The sequence below is a fragment of the Lissotriton vulgaris genome, chromosome 7 (assembly GCF_964263255.1).
Source record: "Lissotriton vulgaris chromosome 7, aLisVul1.2, whole genome shotgun sequence".
Classification (NCBI taxonomy): Eukaryota; Metazoa; Chordata; class Amphibia; order Caudata; family Salamandridae; genus Lissotriton; species Lissotriton vulgaris.
The window spans coordinates 1,490,386,107-1,490,407,832 of record NC_141695.1 but is presented as its reverse complement, the minus strand read 5'-3'; the positions used below and the strand labels follow the sequence as shown (position 1 = coordinate 1,490,407,832).

The following is a 21,726-nucleotide window of genomic DNA, read 5'->3' as shown; positions in this document are numbered from 1 at the left end:
GGAGAATGATGCGTTCCTAGACTCTTGTAAGAAATGCAAGTTGTTGCGTGGGTGAAACAGATAGAAGACAAACAAATGAAAGACACCGGATGGGATGGCAAACAAAAGCTTTCAAGCCTCTTAACAGAAATGCCAGCAGTTGAAAAACAAGCTGAGCGCAAGCGCTGTGCAGGCAAAAGCTTAAAGAAAAAAGTCCTACAAAGCAGATGAAAACAGTGCTTGGCCATGGGAGACTGATAAGAGAAACACACAGAGGAGCAACAGGAAATAGTATGCTCCAGCGAATAGAAATGGTGGAAAAGTAAGTGTCAAGCACACCAATCAATGAAAAGTGAGGGTGGGATGCAAGTCCCATTTAAGATTTTTTATAAATACAATACATTTCACAAGCACAGCACACGCGCTCTGCAGGCAAAACCTAAAAGGTAGAATAAAAGCATTGATATATTGAAACTCCTAATATTAACGTAAAGTTATTTAAATCAGAGCAGGCGTACCCCCACTGACGTATTTTCTACTTGGTTCTTATTTTGTAAATATTATCAAGAGCAATATATGTGCTTTTAATTCCAAGCTTAGCCATAGAACACCATGTTTTAAAAGCCATTAGCATTTACATTTCAGAAAAGATTATTGCTACCATAGTTTAATTGTAAAAATTAATTCTGAACTAATCTGGTGAACCCCAGGATCAATTGGAGAATTAATTTGATGAGAAACTGAGGAAGCCCGCAGTGGTTGTGTTTGACAATAGAGTAGTAGCATCAGTATACTTAGAACTTTATTTAATAGTCTTGATTCCTATTGTTGCTGGTTCCTACAAATAGAGAGAGAAAGAGTGGGTGTGTGTTTGTTCATCTCTTAGTATTAAGCATGTATTATTCAATGACATCCGCACATAACATATGGCATGCTGCTTTGAATGAGCACCACCACAATCTGCATTGATATTGTGGAATTTCAGGGACCATTGGTCTGCAATGCTAAAGGGAGGTGGGAGGAATGTATACTAGATGGAACAAGTACTTGGTTTTGTACCATTTGGAACATGCTGCTTCATGCATAGGTAGCAACGGTTAACAAGATTTAACTTCTCTGAAGCGCCTCTGAAGATCTATAGTGAAAGCGTAACATGATGATGACGAAGATTACCGCAGTGAAAATGGGAACTGTACTAGCTGTTTAAAAGAGAGGAAATTGCCTCATTGAAAATTTATCAGAACCTATTTTAAAATGAATTTTGAAAAAAGAAAGTGAAAATGTATGGGCTGTATCTACCAGAGTGCTATGTGGCCTAACTGAAATCACACACACACACACACACACGCACGCATACACGTGTTACCATCCTTGTGGGGATGACCATATTCCTTTGTTCCATATGTTAATTTCTTTATGTGTTAGTTCCCTTATCTCCTAAGATTTTAAGCACTAATAAATAAGTTAAATGCAGCTTTAAGTGTCTTTCGTTAAGCATGATATGGTATTTTCTGGCACATTAAGATAATCTGCCTTTATTGTATACCCCTATTATATATGCAGCAATTCATATATGAATATATTATAATGTTGTTTGTGTATATTATTGCTAAAATAAACATTTAGCCATGTGCCTTCGACTGTATTCAATCACAAATAGTGTTACGGTCTAGGTCCCCACAAGGATGGTAGCACGTGTTCAAGTCCCCACAAGGATGGTGCTGTGCGCACGATTAAATAACAATATATTTGCAAATTTGAAGCAGGATCCTGTATCATGAATTTTTTCTTAACATTTTTCTGTTAGTTGTGTGTTTTAAAAACATTGGGAAAGGTAAGTCCCCACAAGGCAGGTATTCACACATAGTCCCCACAAGGATGGTAACACGTGTATGCGTGCGTGTGTGTGTGTGTGTGTGTGATTTCAGTTAGGCCACATAGCACTCTGGTAGATACAGCCCATACATTTTCACTTTCTTTTTTCAAAATTCATTTTAAAATAGGTTCTGATAAATTTTCAATGAGGCAATTTCCTCTCTTTTAAACAGCTAGTACAGTTCCCATTTTCACTGCGGTAATCTTCGTCATCATCATGTTACGCTTTCACTATAGATCTTCAGAGGCGCTTCAGAGAAGTTAAATCTTGTTAACCGTTGCTACCTATGCATGAAGCAGCATGTTCCAAATGGTACAAAACCAAGTACTTGTTCCATCTAGTATACATTCCTCCCACCTCCCTTTAGCATTGCAGACCAATGGTCCCTGAAATTCCACAATATCAATGCAGATTGTGGTGGTGCTCATTCAAAGCAGCATGCCATATGTTATGTGCGGATGTCATTGAATAATACATGCTTAATACTAAGAGATGAACAAACACACACCCACTCTTTCTCTCTCTATTTGTAGGAACCAGCAACAATAGGAATCAAGACTATTAAATAAAGTTCTAAGTATACTGATGCTACTACTCTATTGTCAAACACAACCACTGCGGGCTTCCTCAGTTTCTCATCAAATTAATTCTCCAATTGATCCTGGGGTTCACCAGATTAGTTCAGAATTAATTTTTACAATTAAACTATGGTAGCAATAATCTTTTCTGAAATGTAAATGCTAATGGCTTTTAAAACATGGTGTTCTATGGCTAAGCTTGGAATTAAAAGCACATATATTGCTCTTGATAATATTTACAAAATAAGACACACACACACACACACACACACATAAGATTTATGCTACTACAACCTGTGTTTGTTTTTTTCAATATTGGTTCCCCAAATCAGTATGATTTATTTGGTGTCATTCAGAATTGTACCAAATATGTGCCTCAAATTTCATGTGTCTGAAAGGTTAAGTGCATATCCAGGAAAGATTTGACAAGGTGCTGGCGTAATTCCTATCCTAGTCGCTTATCTCTTCAGGCCATGAAGTACTTTCTGTACTGTGATGTCGAAATACCCTGATATGCTCCATGATAAATCTGAAAAATCTTTAAATGCTCTTCACAGAGGTCAAATTCCTGCCACTCTTAAGAGAACCCTCTTTTAAAGCTTTTGAATCGTTTTCCCAATTGTTTGAGATTGCCTTATTTACATTCAGGTAGACCATTTGATGTGTATGTTTGCGTGCTGCACAGTTTCAGTGCATTTCTTCTATATAAGCATCTTCTATGATTGTTGCAGAAGCTATAAAGTAAGTATCCCACTCTCATGTTGCAAACATCGTCCATATATGTGGCGGCATGTTACTTTCCATCATGGACTGCTTTGCCAGAGAGGCAAATTACATTTTTTCTAAATTAATATATGCCAAATAAGTTTTTTTCGGGATCTAGCCCTATAAAACTACATAAAAATACAATTTGTCCGTACAATTCAAAAGCAATAAACACATAGAAACTGCAGTAATGCAGAAGAAAGTATTACAAATAAGAAGGCTCACACTTTTGGTAAGGGATGTCCATAATATTGCACTTATAATGCTTATAAAAATGCATGTTAGCATATTAACAAGAATCACTCCAGAAAAGCTAAAATCAATTTAAATGCATATAGACAATTCTAAGTCATAACGTTAAATACACTCTTTAACTAAAATGTCTTTTATATTGCTCCCATAATTTTCTAGATGTTTGTGTTAACAAAAGTCACGTCAATACAGCTAGAAAATATTTAAAATGTATGAAAACTGTTGATTGAAAAAGTCATTTCTGTAGACCCAAACTCTTCCTTTGGAGCCACACTGCACATATATATCTGCCGAAAGCAAATACTATAAAGGTCTAGTACCCGTCAACAGAATTCGAAAAGCAGCTTTATAATGTCTCACACGCAAGGCCTAATCCATGCCTTTCTTGGCCCAGTTAACATTGGACCAAAACTTATAAATGTTCGGACAGAAAGTATGTGTCCCACTTTCAGGTTGCGTATATCGTTCAGTGTATGTGGCAGCCTGATACTTTTCATCATGGAACACCAGGAAAAGAAACAAATTAAAATGTTTCAAAATTAATGTTTCAGAGGCCGACTACATCAAAAAGAAAGTGAAGGAAGTTTTACCAGAAAATGACTGGAGAAGAGGGCACTCTTATGGCGCGAGGTAACAATATGCATTTTATTTCTTCCTAAATGTTTTGAAACGTTTATCACTTTTACAATCCATTGCTGGTCCCTTCATTGTTTGTGATTTAGCAGGGTTTGCCTCTCCATCTTCTGAACAATGAACTTTCCAATTGTTTACACCTGCGTGGGTAGATGCACGCCAAAATGACAAGGCTGCCAAGCTTCTTGAGTTTATTTACATTTGTTCAAACTTGATCTCGCCATCTAAATGTAAAGCAAGCTTGAAAATGCATTCATTCATGAGATTGACTCATATAGTCCCTCGTACACAACATTGTCAAAATGCATATAAAATAGGCTTAGTTATTAATTAAACCTGTACCAATGAAAGAAACATGCTTAAAAATGTTAACTTTTCTCATTTTAAAAACTTAGTAGAACAATTATGCCGCCTTTAGGTTCTCTGGATGATTCAGCAGGTCTTCTACATTTGAGAATATGTACCTTTGCAATTCTTCTTTTGCAAGTCAAGTATACGTCAGCTCTGTTTTTCGCCTTTGATACATGTTGTCCCCTAAATAGGACGTCATAGGATTACAAAAGTTCCTTTTATTCGGATTAAACTTTGAACCCCCTCCTTGCTGGCAGCTGTCATCTGAGTCAGCATTGCCAAAAAGCACATTTAAGATAACTCTGCTCCGTCGGTTTGGGTGGTGGCATAAGTTGTAAAGTAGTGAACAATATTGAGATGAAGAACATTGGCTAGCATGCCTACCTATGACCTTCCTTAGAATGACCTACGTAAGTGTGCTCTTGCAAGCCACTGCCCTCAGCATTTAACAAAGCTCAGCTGGAATAGTGACTGTCCTTTGATCTGGATCTGGTGTTCAACAAAGCGTTGCACACAATACAGAAAAATAAATTGGGAAGACGTGTGGCGCTGCGGCCAGGGCAACTGACACCGGACGCTGGGGCTCACGGTTCGATCCCCAGCGGCAGGTCAGACTAGCACCATGTGACTAGGGGCGGACTGGCCGTAACAGGCACCGTGCATTTCCCCGGTGGGCCGTTAGGGTGAGGGCCGGTTTTAGACCCCTGGGGGCCGTTTTTGTTCCCGGGGGCCGGCAATATCGGCCCCAGTGACAAAATCGTCTAAAACCGGCCCTGACAAACAGCTCGGCCGTGCCCCCCTTCCCAGGGGGGCCAGGCGAGCAGTTTGCTAGGGCTCGTTTCGATTCCCAGTCCGGCCCTACATGTGACTCTGGGCAATAGCTCGCTTAATCTTCCCGACTGCCCCAGCGCCGGGATGCCTCCGGGTAGCTGTGCGCCTTACAAATACTGGATTTACATTTACATTGCTGAAAATTCAAAGTTACTTAGTAAATCTCCTTTGTGGTAAGATGGATACCTCATTTATTGCCTTGTCTCTGGAGAGAAAAAAATCCCCACAGAGATCAAAGCAAGCCTTTGTGAATCTAAGGCCACTGTGACTTTGGAACCTTATTTTCTGTGCCTTGGAGGGCCACAACACGGTTGATGAATGTGCACATTTGTTTTTTTCCCCCTGCTTTTATGTAGCTAATGTTTCCTGGCCGAGCTATCAGGATGTCCATAACCAGCAATTTTCAAAATGTTTTTCTCCCTGTATGAGGTCACTGTTGATAAAAGGCATGAGCATGTCATCAAGCCAGTAGAATATGAGTCTTTATTTCTTGCTTGTGCACATTTAGGGTTCATGTGCGCTGAGAAACTGTTGGTGGTTATCTACATATATAAGTTGGAATGTACCTGATCAGTGGAAGGTTGTCTTGACATATTGAATTTGCTGTGACCCGTGAAATCCCACGGTACAGCCGGGCATGAGAGCAAGAGCATCTTCGTAGTCGTGGAGCTTCATGGTCTGTCATTGTAAGAGCTCCTGACCCTGCAGCACTTGTCTGTAATGTGCATGGTTTCCCTTCACCAGTCCCAGAAGGATCAAGTACCAGTCATATTAACCCCCCCTCCCCAAAATATGGTATTCAAATATTTTGCCTGAAGGTCAACATGATTAAAAGACCCTTTGAACCATCCTTCTAGCCACTATGATTCTAAAGGTGATATAAAATAGTGGTAGTTGTGGTCAAGCCCTAACTATAAATCACCAGTTCCCAAACAGACCTGGTGACACCAATGACTGCAATGACTACCCTGTACAAAAAAGGGGGGAGAAGGAGGTACTTAAGAACAGGTCATCCTCCTAAAGAGATTAATGTAGCAAAAAAGAGCCCAATATCTGGGTTCAGGGACCTGTCTCGTGTGGTGGCTAACTTCCAGATACTATCTTAAGTGTAGCCCAACAAGAAAGAAAAAATGTCTTTCTTATAGTCCCCTCACTCACCGGAGTTTCCTCACGGTGACATGCTTCATCATCGGGGTCCTCCCAGTTCTCTACGAAAAGGGGCGTGCTACGACTTGCGAGCTACGTAGGAGCACTGAGTAGTGAAGGACTATGTGTGGTGTAAGGAATGTGAAGTGGAGTGGATGGGTGTGTGTGTGTTTAAAAATACTGTGCTAGTGGGCCTCAATGTTTTATTCTGCTCCTAGACCAGTATGTTAAAAATGGGGTTATACTGTGTACCAACCAATAATGTAGTTGGGTTCAGTATTTGGTCAACATGTTTCACGCTACCCCCAGCGTTTCTTCAGGACCATACAGGGACCAGCCCTGTATTGTACCACTCCTAAAAAACCTAAAGTTAGGAATTTATTAGTGCAACATATATTTACAGTGATTAACGTTGTCCCTATTCGGTACACACGTGGTTCTACATACATACGCTTGACTTTTAAGGCGAATGTATAGTTCAATGGTGAACCTGTAAAAGAATGAGTAAAGAACAATTAAAAAACACCTCGCCCCTATCTCTGCCGAGATCGGGGACTTTTTTCGTCCTTCACAAACATGCACGTTTTTGATACATGCACATATATGCATACAGACTATATGGTGTGGTTTCACCATATTGGTGCGTGCATACTTTCAGATCCGGTGTCTGTTCGCCAGATGCCCAACAAGTGAACTTAACGTGGAAAAAGACAAACGGAAGTGACTATACATAAAACAGTGGACACACATTTAACACACAACCAAAGGAAACGTTTGAATATTTACTTTTGTTGGCGCTTAATAGCACATCATGGTCTCTTAGGGGGGCGGTATTGCCTCGGTGGAAAACAATGCTAGAAGGATTTTTAGGGTTGTAGAAGACGTGGTTAGTGATCGAGCGTCTTTTACATATATCATTTAGTTAGAGGTCTAGTACTCGCTACCCTCTCTTGGCGGTTAGGTCAGATACACTTACTTCCTAATCAGCAACCCGCGCCGTGTTACCTATCAGCTTCCCCTCGGACCGCATCTTGCAATGTGGTCCGCGGGTTTGGTTTTTGTTTGTTTCGATTTCCGGGTTGGAACTAGACCGTCGCGCTCAGGCGGCCATCTTAGATGGATGCAAACGAGCGTCACATGCGTCTTTCTTCCATGCCGTTTGTTACTCGCCCTTATTATCGAACCGGCTTTTTAGAAAACACAACGTTTGGGGTAATGTTATAATAAAAACAAAGAATAAAAATGAAACAATGGGCATTCTTCACAAATAGGGATTGAAGAAAACGTGGACAAAAAAGTTACCACAGGATTAGTTGATATGGTTTATGATATATAACAAATAAACCAAGGATGGAGTGAAAAAATGGAGTTTGAGAAGTATTGTTTTAATCATGTTTTTCTATAATGGTTTTAGGGGCATTATAGTTCTAGAATGTTATTTTTCATGAAAGTTATTTTTCAGCTCTAGGATTCAGGTACATTAGTTTCAGGATGTTATATTTCAACGATTGAAGACACCCCAAGGTATGTCGTCATTCAACCCACTTATATCTGTCTGTAATCTGAAAACCCAGCGTTGCTCTCGTTCGTGAAGAGTTTTTTCAATGTTGTCTTTATTTACCACACACTCAAGGACTACCCATCTCATGTCATTTGGTGTGTGATTCTTCTCAATAAAGTGGTTAGTCATGCGTGTGGTGGATTTCTTACAACGTATGTTGCTTCTATGCTCAACAATTCGAGTGCTGACCTTTCTTGTGGTCATGCCCACATAATGTAAATTGCACGTGCAAGTGATCAGATATACCACCCCACTTGTATTGCAATTGGAAAAGTGTTTTAATTGCCATGTGGTGTTGTTGTTAAAAGTAACTGACTTTGTCACTGCAGTTAGATGGCAAACACTGCAGTTGTTACATGGGTAATGGCCATTCGGTAGAGGTTGTAGTCTGTTAGTATTGATCACTGGTTTAGGTCGAGTATGTACCAGATAGTCTTTCAGGTTCATTCCTCTACGATGGCTGAACATGGGTTTTGGGATATTTAGATCACCACTGTTTAGTATGCTCCAGTGTTTTTTGACAATCTTGCTGACCTGGTTGGAGACTTTGTCGAAAGTTGTGATGCAGATGGGTCTTTCGTTGGTTGAGGGTTTTTGTACCTTTGGTTCCAGGAGGGCATCCCTATTATTATTGCTCGCTCTTTTACAGGCTACTTTTATTACTTTCTTTGGGTAATTTCGTTGTTGTAATTTTTTACTTAGTTCTTCTGCTTGTACTAAGTAGTCTGATTTGTCTGAACAGTTTCTTCTCAACCGTAGGAATTGTCCAAACGGGAGGTTTTCTTTTAGATGTCTGGGGTGGAAACTGTTGTAGCTTAAAAGGCAATTCCTTGAAGTCGGTTTATGGTGAGTGGTAGTTGATAGGGTTCCATCATTTGCCCTGATGTTTAGATCCAGAAACACCAAATGGTTCCTGCTCATGGTGTTTGTGAATTTAAGAAAAGGATCTTGTTCGTTTAGCCAGGAGCAAAAACCCATGGCCTCCTCTTCCTCGCCTTTCCAAATCAACAGAATGTCGTCTATATAACGCTTCCACATTATTATGTGGTTAGTATACGGATTGTTGATGGTCAGAATTTTCTTTTTCTCAAGCTGATGGACATACAATCCCGCTACGCTCGGCGCAAAGGTGCTGCCCATGCTGGTCCCATGTTGTTGGCGGTACAAAGTTTCCTCAAAACGGAAAAAATTCTCTGTGAGGGCTAGACGGCAACACTCAAGCACTATATGTCTTGGTGTATGATATTTCCAGTCTTCTTCAAATAGCACCTCTTCCAGGATTTCCAAAGTTTCCTTGTGCGGTAAACTAGTGTAAAGACTCTCCACATCTAGGCTTATTAAAATATTAGATGTGGGGTCAAAATTGATCTCCTTCAATAGACATAGTACATCCTTTGTATCCTTGAGATACGTATCTGTTTTTTGAACTATTGGGCGAAGGAAGGCATCAGCATACTTAGACAGGGGCTCTAGAATGGAGCCTATTCCGGACACTATCGGTCTCCCGGGTGGTTGCTCCATATCTTTATGGATCTTTGGGATCGTGTAGAAGTATGGGATTGTAGGTTTTGAATTTACTAAGAAATCAGCTTCTTTTTTGTCCATCCAGTCATTTACTGTGCTCTCCTCAATGAGGTGTGCAATGCAGATCCGTAGTCTTTCAGTCGGGTCTTCCTTGATCACAATATAGTTCCTTGTGTCTGCAAGTAGACGTAGGCATTCTTGTCTATACTTTACAGAGTCCTGTAGGACAATTGCTCCTCCCTTGTCCGCCGGTTTTATTGTGATTGTCTTGTTATTTGATAGTTCATGGATTGCTTCAAATTCCAATTTAGTAGTGTTTTTGAACACCTTGATGGTATTGGGGTCAAGGTCTTTTACATCTTTCATTACAGCTTTCTCAAAAGCTAGCAATTCGACTGGTAAATTGTGAGACGGCGGGACAAAAGTTGAACTTTTCTTCAAACCTGTGTCCGTTTCTCTGGTAATTGTCTTATCTTTGTCTTTGAAAAAGACCTGGAGTTTCAATTTCCTCATGAATTCCTTTAGTTCACAACATAGTTTAAATTTATCAGTTACTGGAGTTGGGACAAAACCTAATCCTTTATTTAATATTCCAATCTGGACTTCTGTCAGAGATATAGAGGATAGGTTGACCACTAGATCTAGTGGTTGCTCGTCGTGGGTTCCGGTGGCCCCTTGCTGCGTGTGTGTCGTCCCGTTGTTTCCACGGGTTGGGCCCATTGTACCTGCTGAGCTGTTTTCGTTTTTGTTCTCTGGGTCGTCTGGCCTCTCCCTAAAAAAGGGCGGTTTGGATTGCCCAGGTGGGAGTTCCAATTTTGGAAAGGTTGTTGTGGATACATTGGTGGAAACTGTTGCGGCCCATAAAAGAAAGGAGGCGGGGGGCCGAAAGGTGGCTGGTAAGATGGCCACATCTGTGGTTGGTTTCCTCGATTTCTACCTGAGTTTCCTCTACCCCTTCTTTGTTTTCTATTTGTTGGGTAGTTGTAATATTTAGGAGAATTGGAATTCTCAGATCCACTGTCAGATCCATCGCTGTCTGTATTATATCCAGGATTCCTGTTACTAGGTTTATAGTCCTCTCGTATGTATGGATAGACTTTTTCATGAGAAAAGCTTTTTTTGTCTTTATCCAATTTGATGTACTTGGTATCCTTGAGACTAATCTCAAAGTCTCAAGGATACCAAGAGATAAGTAAGATAGTATCTGGAAGTTAGCCACCACACGAGACAGGTCCCTGAACCCAGATATTGGGCTCTTTTTTGCTACATTAATCTCTTTAGGAGGATGACCTGTTCTTAAGTACCTCCTTCTCCCCCCTTTTTTGTACATGTTAATGGCAACCCGTTGGTTGCGGGAATAATATTATTCTTGGACAGTTTTTCAAACACCTGTCCTATGAGAACAGTAACACACACCACTGACCCAACCTTGAGAAACTAAGAACAATGGCGGAGATTACAGGCCTCTCATTCTCAGAGGAAGAAATTGAGAGAGTAATGGCGTCCATACTACCACACACGGGGGCACCAAATAGAGACAACAGAGACAATGGGGATTCCAATCAATGCTGGGATGAAATAACGGAACTAAAAAGAACACAGATAAAGACATTAATCCATGGAGTTATGATGGCGGAATATCTCAAAATCAGTGCTGCACCAAGAGGTCTAATTGTCAGAAATGAACCCTTCATTTTTCAAAATGATAAACAATTTAAAAAAGATTGGTCATTGATTTCATGGCATTGTACCAGGGACTGGCTGGTCTTGATAATAAAGACGGCAGCGCGTTTATCTGAAACATTAAAAGAAGAGATACAGGCCCTAGAAATACGCCTTAAATCTTTCCAGTCACCTGCTGATCTTAAAAAAAGACTTGATGAACTAAACAAAAGCATGACAGACTTTGAGATTAGTCTCAAGGATACCAAGTACATCAAATTGGATAAAGACAAAAAAAGCTTTTCTCATGAAAAAGTCTATCCATACATACGAGAGGACTATAAACCTAGTAACAGGAATCCTGGATATAATACAGACAGCGATGGATCTGACAGTGGATCTGAGAATTCCAATTCTCCTAAATATTACAACTACCCAACAAATAGAAAACAAAGAAGGGGTAGAGGAAACTCAGGTAGAAATCGAGGAAACCAACCACAGATGTGGCCATCTTACCAGCCACCTTTCGGCCCCCCGCCTCCTTTCTTTTATGGGCCGCAACAGTTTCCACCAATGTATCCACAACAACCTTTCCAAAATTGGAACTCCCACCTGGGCAATCCAAACCGCCCTTTTTTAGGGAGAGGCCAGACGACCCAGAGAACAAAAACGAAAACAGCTCAGCAGGTACAATGGGCCCAACCCGTGGAAACAACGGGACGACACACACGCAGCAAGGGGCCACCGGAACCCACGACGAGCAACCACTAGATCTAGTGGTCAACCTATCCTCTATATCTCTGACAGAAGTCCAGATTGGAATATTAAATAAAGGATTAGGTTTTGTCCCAACTCCAGTAACTGATAAATTTAAACTATGTTGTGAACTAAAGGAATTCATGAGGAAATTGAAACTCCAGGTCTTTTTCAAAGACAAAGATAAGACAATTACCAGAGAAACGGACACAGGTTTGAAGAAAAGTTCAACTTTTGTCCCGCCGTCTCACAATTTACCAGTCGAATTGCTAGCTTTTGAGAAAGCTGTAATGAAAGATGTAAAAGACCTTGACCCCAATACCATCAAGGTGTTCAAAAACACTACTAAATTGGAATTTGAAGCAATCCATGAACTATCAAATAACAAGACAATCACAATAAAACCGGCGGACAAGGGAGGAGCAATTGTCCTACAGGACTCTGTAAAGTATAGACAAGAATGCCTACGTCTACTTGCAGACACAAGGAACTATATTGTGATCAAGGAAGACCCGACTGAAAGACTACGGATCTGCATTGCACACCTCATTGAGGAGAGCACAGTAAATGACTGGATGGACAAAAAAGAAGCTGATTTCTTAGTAAATTCAAAACCTACAATCCCATACTTCTACACGATCCCAAAGATCCATAAAGATATGGAGCAACCACCCGGGAGACCGATAGTGTCCGGAATAGGCTCCATTCTAGAGCCCCTGTCTAAGTATGCTGATGCCTTCCTTCGCCCAATAGTTCAAAAAACAGATACGTATCTCAAGGATACAAAGGATGTACTATGTCTATTGAAGGAGATCAATTTTGACCCCACATCTAATATTTTAATAAGCCTAGATGTGGAGAGTCTTTACACTAGTTTACCGCACAAGGAAACTTTGGAAATCCTGGAAGAGGTGCTATTTGAAGAAGACTGGAAATATCATACACCAAGACATATAGTGCTTGAGTGTTGCCGTCTAGCCCTCACAGAGAATTTTTTCCGTTTTGAGGAAACTTTGTACCGCCAACAACATGGGACCAGCATGGGCAGCACCTTTGCGCCGAGCGTAGCGGGATTGTATGTCCATCAGCTTGAGAAAAAGAAAATTCTGACCATCAACAATCCGTATACTAACCACATAATAATGTGGAAGCGTTATATAGACGACATTCTGTTGATTTGGAAAGGCGAGGAAGAGGAGGCCATGGGTTTTTGCTCCTGGCTAAACGAACAAGATCCTTTTCTTAAATTCACAAACACCATGAGCAGGAACCATTTGGTGTTTCTGGATCTAAACATCAGGGCAAATGATGGAACCCTATCAACTACCACTCACCATAAACCGACTTCAAGGAATTGCCTTTTAAGCTACAACAGTTTCCACCCCAGACATCTAAAAGAAAACCTCCCGTTTGGACAATTCCTACGGTTGAGAAGAAACTGTTCAGACAAATCAGACTACTTAGTACAAGCAGAAGAACTAAGTAAAAAATTACAACAACGAAATTACCCAAAGAAAGTAATAAAAGTAGCCTGTAAAAGAGCGAGCAATAATAATAGGGATGCCCTCCTGGAACCAAAGGTACAAAAACCCTCAACCAACGAAAGACCCATCTGCATCACAACTTTCGACAAAGTCTCCAACCAGGTCAGCAAGATTGTCAAAAAACACTGGAGCATACTAAACAGTGGTGATCTAAATATCCCAAAACCCATGTTCAGCCATCGTAGAGGAATGAACCTGAAAGACTATCTGGTACATACTCGACCTAAACCAGTGATCAATACTAACAGACTACAACCTCTACCGAATGGCCATTACCCATGTAACAACTGCAGTGTTTGCCATCTAACTGCAGTGACAAAGTCAGTTACTTTTAACAACAACACCACATGGCAATTAAAACACTTTTCCAATTGCAATACAAGTGGGGTGGTATATCTGATCACTTGCACGTGCAATTTACATTATGTGGGCATGACCACAAGAAAGGTCAGCACTCGAATTGTTGAGCATAGAAGCAACATACGTTGTAAGAAATCCACCACACGCATGACTAACCACTTTATTGAGAAGAATCACACACCAAATGACATGAGATGGGTAGTCCTTGAGTGTGTGGTAAATAAAGACAACATTGAAAAAACTCTTCACGAACGAGAGCAACGCTGGGTTTTCAGATTACAGACAGATATAAGTGGGTTGAATGACGACATACCTTGGGGTGTCTTCAATCGTTGAAATATAACATCCTGAAACTAATGTACCTGAATCCTAGAGCTGAAAAATAACTTTCATGAAAAATAACATTCTAGAACTATAATGCCCCTAAAACCATTATAGAAAAACATGATTAAAACAATACTTCTCAAACTCCATTTTTTCACTCCATCCTTGGTTTATTTGTTATATATCATAAACCATATCAACTAATCCTGTGGTAACTTTTTTGTCCACGTTTTCTTCAATCCCTATTTGTGAAGAATGCCCATTGTTTCATTTTTATTCTTTGTTTTTATTATAACATTACCCCAAACGTTGTGTTTTCTAAAAAGCCGGTTCGATAATAAGGGCGAGTAACAAACGGCATGGAAGAAAGACGCATGTGACGCTCGTTTGCATCCATCTAAGATGGCCGCCTGAGCGCGACGGTCTAGTTCCAACCCGGAAATCGAAACAAACAAAAACCAAACCCGCGGACCACATTGCAAGATGCGGTCCGAGGGGAAGCTGATAGGTAACACGGCGCGGGTTGCTGATTAGGAAGTAAGTGTATCTGACCTAACCGCCAAGAGAGGGTAGCGAGTACTAGACCTCTAACTAAATGATATATGTAAAAGACGCTCGATCACTAACCACGTCTTCTACAACCCTAAAAATCCTTCTAGCATTGTTTTCCACCGAGGCAATACCGCCCCCCTAAGAGACCATGATGTGCTATTAAGCGCCAACAAAAGTAAATATTCAAACGTTTCCTTTGGTTGTGTGTTAAATGTGTGTCCACTGTTTTATGTATAGTCACTTCCGTTTGTCTTTTTCCACGTTAAGTTCACTTGTTGGGCATCTGGCGAACAGACACCGGATCTGAAAGTATGCACGCACCAATATGGTGAAACCACACCATATAGTCTGTATGCATATATGTGCATGTATCAAAAACGTGCATGTTTGTGAAGGACGAAAAAAGTCCCCGATCTCGGCAGAGATAGGGGCGAGGTGTTTTTTAATTGTTCTTTACTCATTCTTTTACAGGTTCACCATTGAACTATACATTCGCCTTAAAAGTCAAGCGTATGTATGTAGAACCACGTGTGTACCGAATAGGGACAACGTTAATCACTGTAAATATATGTTGCACTAATAAATTCCTAACTTTAGGTTTTTTAGGAGTGGTACAATACAGGGCTGGTCCCTGTATGGTCCTGAAGAAACGCTGGGGGTAGCGTGAAACATGTTGACCAAATACTGAACCCAACTACATTATTGGTTGGTACACAGTATAACCCCATTTTTAACATACTGGTCTAGGAGCAGAATAAAACATTGAGGCCCACTAGCACAGTATTTTTAAACACACACACACCCATCCACTCCACTTCACATTCCTTACACCACACATAGTCCTTCACTACTCAGTGCTCCTACGTAGCTCGCAAGTCGTAGCACGCCCCTTTTCGTAGAGAACTGGGAGGACCCCGATGATGAAGCATGTCACCGTGAGGAAACTCCGGTGAGTGAGGGGACTATAAGAAAGACATTTTTTCTTTCTTGTTGGGCTACACTTAAGATAGTATCTGGAAGTTAGCCACCACACGAGACAGGTCCCTGAACCCAGATATCCTGGTGACACCAATGACTGCAATGACTACCCCCAATATCTTGGGTTCCCCTGCCAATTGAAAATATTAACTGTGATCAATACCTCCTGAAAAACAGGCCCACCGATTCCCCGGAAGATAAAATTGTCTCTTGGGCTAATTTAAGGATACATATAACGTCTATTGTTGATATTCGGGGTTGTACCACAGCCTCGGAAGTGGCTATCACCTCCTTTCTTTCTGTATGCTACCTTTAAATGTTTCATTTGCCCACAAAGTCATTTCCTTTTCAGTGAAAAAGCACGGACTAAATATTGATGTGATCAAGTTTTATTTACTGTTTTACTAACTATCTAGGTTTTAGGCTGCCACAGCCTCCCACAATAAGTCTTTTACATCAGCTTCACAATTTGCACTCCACCATCATTACACTGTTATGGTGTTTTTCTCATCGCCAGAAGACAGGGATAGACTCTATTTTGGAGTACTCTTTCCTGGATGTGGTGTTTTCGTTTGTTTTTACATTTCCGATCTGTTCTCTGAAACCACTGAGGCCACAAGACCCTTCTTGGCAATGCTATACAAGTGTGTTGATCACCATTCTTGTTTCTGGGCCCTCTTAGTGGTGGGAAAGCACTCAGTCGCAGATATCTGGCACCTGCGGCACAGCATCGCCTATCGTCATGGTACGGCAGAGAAGCAACTATGCCTTGGATCACAACTCAACATATTTGGAGCTCTCTGCTGTTGATCTGGCTGCTGGAGCTAAATAACCAAGAGCGGATGATAGAGCTTGTTACAAACAACATCCCTTAGAGACCAAGCTATATCAAGCTACATTCTCTTCAGTGCCAGTGCACCAGTGTTATTTGAATTCTTGATTAACTTTTCGAAACCCAGGGTGTTGTCTTGTACTCTTCCTCCTGTGTTTTACACAACAGCTGTCTGGTTTAACAGAGTGTTCTTTAATACCTCTTTCTCATAAGTCTCCTACTCATGATTTGTCTGTCGTGTGGGGCCTCAGATCTATTCACAAACTGCACTTTGCAGTATGTTCAGTAGTGCTACAATGGTACTACTGAAGTACTGTAGTATGCTATTAAACTTTTATACAACAATTGTTAAATCAAACTTATTTAAAATTGAATTAAACAAATAGGTTTGAATTACATTTTGTGAATAATTCAGTATGAAAACGGTAGTGAGTGTTAGGCTATATTCCTAAATTATTTAAAATAATATTTATAATCAAATACTATATTCTACTTATTTATTTGTTAAACATGTACTTTGAGTGAATGTGCTTTTAAAATTATTTAGTTTTTAGTTTTAGATTAATAATTTATATTTCTGGTTAATGTACATTTGTAATTCACATGAAATATTTTGAAGAATTATTAAACGTTCATATTTTTTACTTATCATTTTCCATAGGGTGATTCCACCTTGGTGCCAGAGACCTCTGCTTGCATGTGTCCTGTCAAGCTCCATCCCCAGTGTTGAGGAATGGGAGACATGCAAGTCTGCACATGATAGTAAATTTACACTCGCAATTAAGGAATAGTAACATTGTGTAAATTTACTACTAGGTGTAAACCTGAGTAAATTTACTTGCATTTCTGAATAGGACCCTGTGTGTTTAACAAATATACCAATACGTTAAACATTGATGTACTTCATCCTTCATTGCAACTAGTTGTAAAAAAGGGATTTTGCTGCTTCAGTAAAGACATCTATGGATGACTCTATTCTTTCTACTTTTAGCTTAGATAAGTAAGTGATTGATTTCAAAATTGATATTAATTTTCAAATTGAACCGGCCTAGGAAAGAAACCCCGAAGGCTGATTTTATTATGTCTATCAATCTAACCCTTCAGCCTGTTGTGTGTACTGTAACCCCAGTGTAAATTCTGCCCCAAAAAAGGAAAAGTAGAGGCAGGAAACAATAAATTTTCTGACCCAGAATGTTGTCAGTTTCTCCCCATCATACAATTTGAAACGGTTGTGCAGAAAGTGATATGTGAGCCTTTTCTTCCAGAGAGTATACATTTAAGTTTCTATGTATATAAGCTGTTTGTTGGACAAACAGGAAACAAGAACGTTTGTGTAGGTTTTTTAGGTCACGCGACCTATCAATGCGCGCAAGCGCATTGAGCGGAGCGAGAATTCAAGTGCTCAAAATGCTCGTGAAACCAAGGGTTTCGTACGTGCGGTTTTCTTTAAGTTCACGTGAATCACGTGAACAAACAAGTACACGTATCAGCCTCCCTCCCTCCCTCCTAATTGCATTTTTTCACGGCCGCACAGCACATCAAAGGGCTTCTCCCAGCGTGTGCTGTGCGGCTTCTCCTCCCCTAATTATTCATGGCTGGCCCCAGCTGCTTTCCGCCAGCGGCTATAGATCTCTGCCTGTCTCTCGCTGTGTTTCCAGCTCCCTGCTTTATTTAATGGCTTAACACACAGTAACTGTGTCACCGTTACCCCAGTACTGTGCAACTTGTAATCAGGGCCCAGAATTTGACCACCAAGGGATGTCAGGATGATACTAAAGAAACAAATCGTGCTTATTTGTAAGGGGGGAGGTCATTTTTAAGAAAGCACAAACCCTAGCAGCAGCCCCGGTAGGCAGGGCAGAGTGCATCCAATTAGCTACACATTACACACCACGCTGCTTGTTTTTTTTGCTGACTTGAACTCATTGATTGACACATGCAGAAAGGGATAAACAGTTGCGCATATTGACAGCACAATGAACAATGAAAATGCGAGATTCTCTAAGGAAGCTTAAATAGCTGCAAATGTATAAGTGTACAGGTACTACATACAAAGTGAATGGTTTCACAAAAGTATATTGATATATTGCATACGGCCACGTAGCAAACTAAAAACACTACTGACAAAAGTGTACATTTAAAAGTTAAATAAATGTAGAAAGCCACTAATTGCAGCTTATTGTTTTCACCTACCTAAAAATAAATATGTATAAAGTGCAAGAACATGACCAAAAGAAGGCTACATAGAGATCTAAATATCAAAAGACAGAGCCACAAAGACTGGAGCCCTCAGAGTAATACCACATAGCCATAAACACGTACGTGGTCATTTGAGGCCTTAGGCCGTCTAAGGATTGTGGGTCAGGTTCACAGGTCAGAGAGAGGAATGCCTTGCTCCATCCCTTACTTCCGAGGGGCACTGTGGGTTCTAGGAGTTCCACGTGGCTCGTAAGTGGAAGAGTAGATATTTCCCTGTCGTGAGGTGTGTGCAGTTCTTCAGCCGCGGTGGGTGCATGGAGTTTAAGGGATGACTAGACTCTGTCTAGCAGGCAAAGCAGAGGCGAGTTAACCATTTTATTCCGCGTTTCTTTATTACATGCTTCTCACACTGGCTCTGTAATCATTGCTTGTATTTTCAAGAGCTTTTGACATACGTTTAGAGCACTTTACAAGGCGAATCTTGCTGTGGCTCTATGTGTGACAGCCATCCCACCGCCCTTTTAGAGGCACTGGCCTGTCCAGGAATTATGGCGTCTTGCCTTGGTGGCTCGGCGGCGCCTCTTGTGGGCCGCCTGTGCATCGCCTCTCCCCAGAGCGAGCCGCCCTGGGCCCAGGCCGTCTGAGGCACAGATGTGTGACGCGCTCAGAGGTGTGGTGGTCAGCCTTGCACCATCACCGATCTCCAACCCGCAGACTTGCACGTTGTTCCTGTTGCTCCGCGCTCTAGGACGTCCGCCGTCTGACTCCTTTGCTTATTTTACATGAAATCTAAATTCCAACCACATTTGCAGCTATTTTAAGAGTCCCGCCGTTTGAACGTACCAGTACTCACGGACACACCAAAGCGCCGGGAGTGCATGAACCCAAAAGCGAGCGCCTGCTGTTCATGTGTCAGAATCCCATCAAGGTAACACTTTCCAGCTGTGTGTCCGGGCCAGGGAGGGCGATGATCGCAGGGCTTGCACGAGAGGTACCAGAGAGGCCGCTCAGGTAGAGCACTCCGTGTGATCTCCTGCACATGGCTCGCGCGATGGTGCTCAAACGCCACGGAGGTCAGACTTGTGTGATAGTATAATGCATCCTGGGTGTTGTAGTCAGGGCTTTAAGTGGCATGAAAAACTGTGGGCTCTCTCAAAGGGGCGTGGCAGATGTAATTAACGGTGCGTCTTAAAACAACTTAGGCTAAAAATCTGTGCTAAGCATAGTTTGCAGCCCGACTGGTATTTTGATGCTTCTGTAATTGCATCCAGATATATAATATAATAAGTACCATTACACCAACCACAAGCCAGGCCTATTGGCGTTGTCAATGGTTGTTGCAAAAGAAAAAACAAGCACTGGCGTTGCCAATAGGTCTCGCAGTAGGAAAGTTGGAGCCATTGGTTTTGTAAATGACAAAGCCCTTTATGTTTTTAAAATGAAAACAAAAATAAAAGGCATTGTTATTTGCAATTGTAATAGCTCCAACTTTCCTACTGCGAGACCTATTGGCAACGCCAGTGCTTGTTTTTAATGCTAAGAGTTTTGACTCTTACACTTATTTTACAAATCCAGTTGGTTTAAGGTTCCTCAGCAATAATACAGTAATCTAGTAATCAAAAAGATGTATTCCACAGACAATGATGCTTCCTTCGACCAGATCATCTATCTTCCTGTGGATCTTAGAGGTAGCGTTCATATCAGGGTACCAACATGCACCTGACCATACAACCATGTAAAAGAACATCCAATTACTTGAATAAATTCGGTCTACCAGTCTTGCTACTTTTGGGCTCTTTTGATAGTTTGTTCTTTGTTCTTTCTCGGTACTACTAAACCAAGTCTGCTCGAAAGAAGCAGCCCCATGAACAATCTGTAATGACTTGTTGAAGGCCTCACAAACTTGCCATTTCAAAATGTTGTAGCATAATGTTGTCTAAAGATGATACCTTCATTATTATGGGAAATCTCCCAGCTCAGCCTGCTGCTGTTGGCACAGAAGCCTTGGGTCTTCGTTCGTCTACATTGGTCTAAATGAAAGTGTAGGTGAATCTGCGAAATTGTTGAAATGCTTACCTTACTCTTGAGCAAAGCAATTCCACCACAATTATGCCGTCTTATAATTTTCAGAATGGAGTAAAATTAAGAATACTGTGGAGTGTTTGCCGTGCAAGTAAGGGGTTTTCCTTCAAGGGTGAAGAAAGTTGCCAATCAGAAGCAGTAAATTCACAAACACATGGTGACCCATGCAGCAATAGAGATACACAGCTCGGTGTTTATGTTCTGAGATCCAAAACTCGGGACCTTGTTGCTCTGCTTTGACTTTCAAAATGAGGTTACGAGCCTCCCTTTTGATGGAAAGACCATTTATTCACCTAGTTAAGTCCTTGAAAAATATAAAATGAGAGCACTTACAGCTAAATCTCATACTTTAATTCCAACCTACAATAGGACAGGAATCAGCCTTCTCTAGCATTATCACTAAGATAGGCTTTGCAAGGAAATCAATCTGATAGATCTGTCTGTTCAAAGAAGTGCAAATTTTGACCCCATCAAAAAGCTGCTAGCCAGTCCAGTGTTACAGTTGAAAAAATCAAAAGAACTTCTCTCAAGGTTCTCAGTTCCTTCCTTTTCAGTTGTTCCAGAAGCACGTCACAGGTGTGAATTAAACTCTCCTATTTTTAATTGTGTATGCATGAGAACCTCTCAAGTGTGACCAAACTAAAGAGCACTTGAGCACTGAAAATGGGCGGTAGCACGGAGATTTGATTCAACATTTTTTACTGGGATTCAGAATATTTGGTTTGTTAGTGTTGGTTCTTATCAAGATGTAGTGCTGTCAGAAGGTATGAGTTTATAGATATGATTAAAAGTGATTTGAAAATGTGTAATCTTATTTTTGTTTGCTTTTGTGTGGTGCTCCTGTTCATTCCCAATGTCTGCGTCTGCATCTGATTAGCGCACATTTATTTGTTCCTCATTCCCCCCTTAATGAACTGGTACCTGCCAAAATTTGGCTCATT

General features: G+C 40.9%; 1 protein-coding gene across 4 annotated transcripts in view; it reads left to right on the top strand.

Annotated features, from left to right (window-relative positions):
* The window catches only part of LOC147705857 (uncharacterized), a 233,116-nt gene that overhangs the window by 17,366 nt on the left and 194,024 nt on the right, over positions 1-21,726 (top strand). For all 4 annotated transcript variants that reach the window (XM_086932296.1, XM_086932297.1, XM_086932298.1 and 1 more), the window contains one exon: positions 4,002-4,080. In XM_086932296.1, coding sequence (XP_086788422.1) covers positions 4,047-4,080 — 34 coding nt within the window. In that variant the 5' untranslated portion in view covers positions 4,002-4,046. The remainder of the gene's footprint in view (positions 1-4,001; positions 4,081-21,726) is intronic.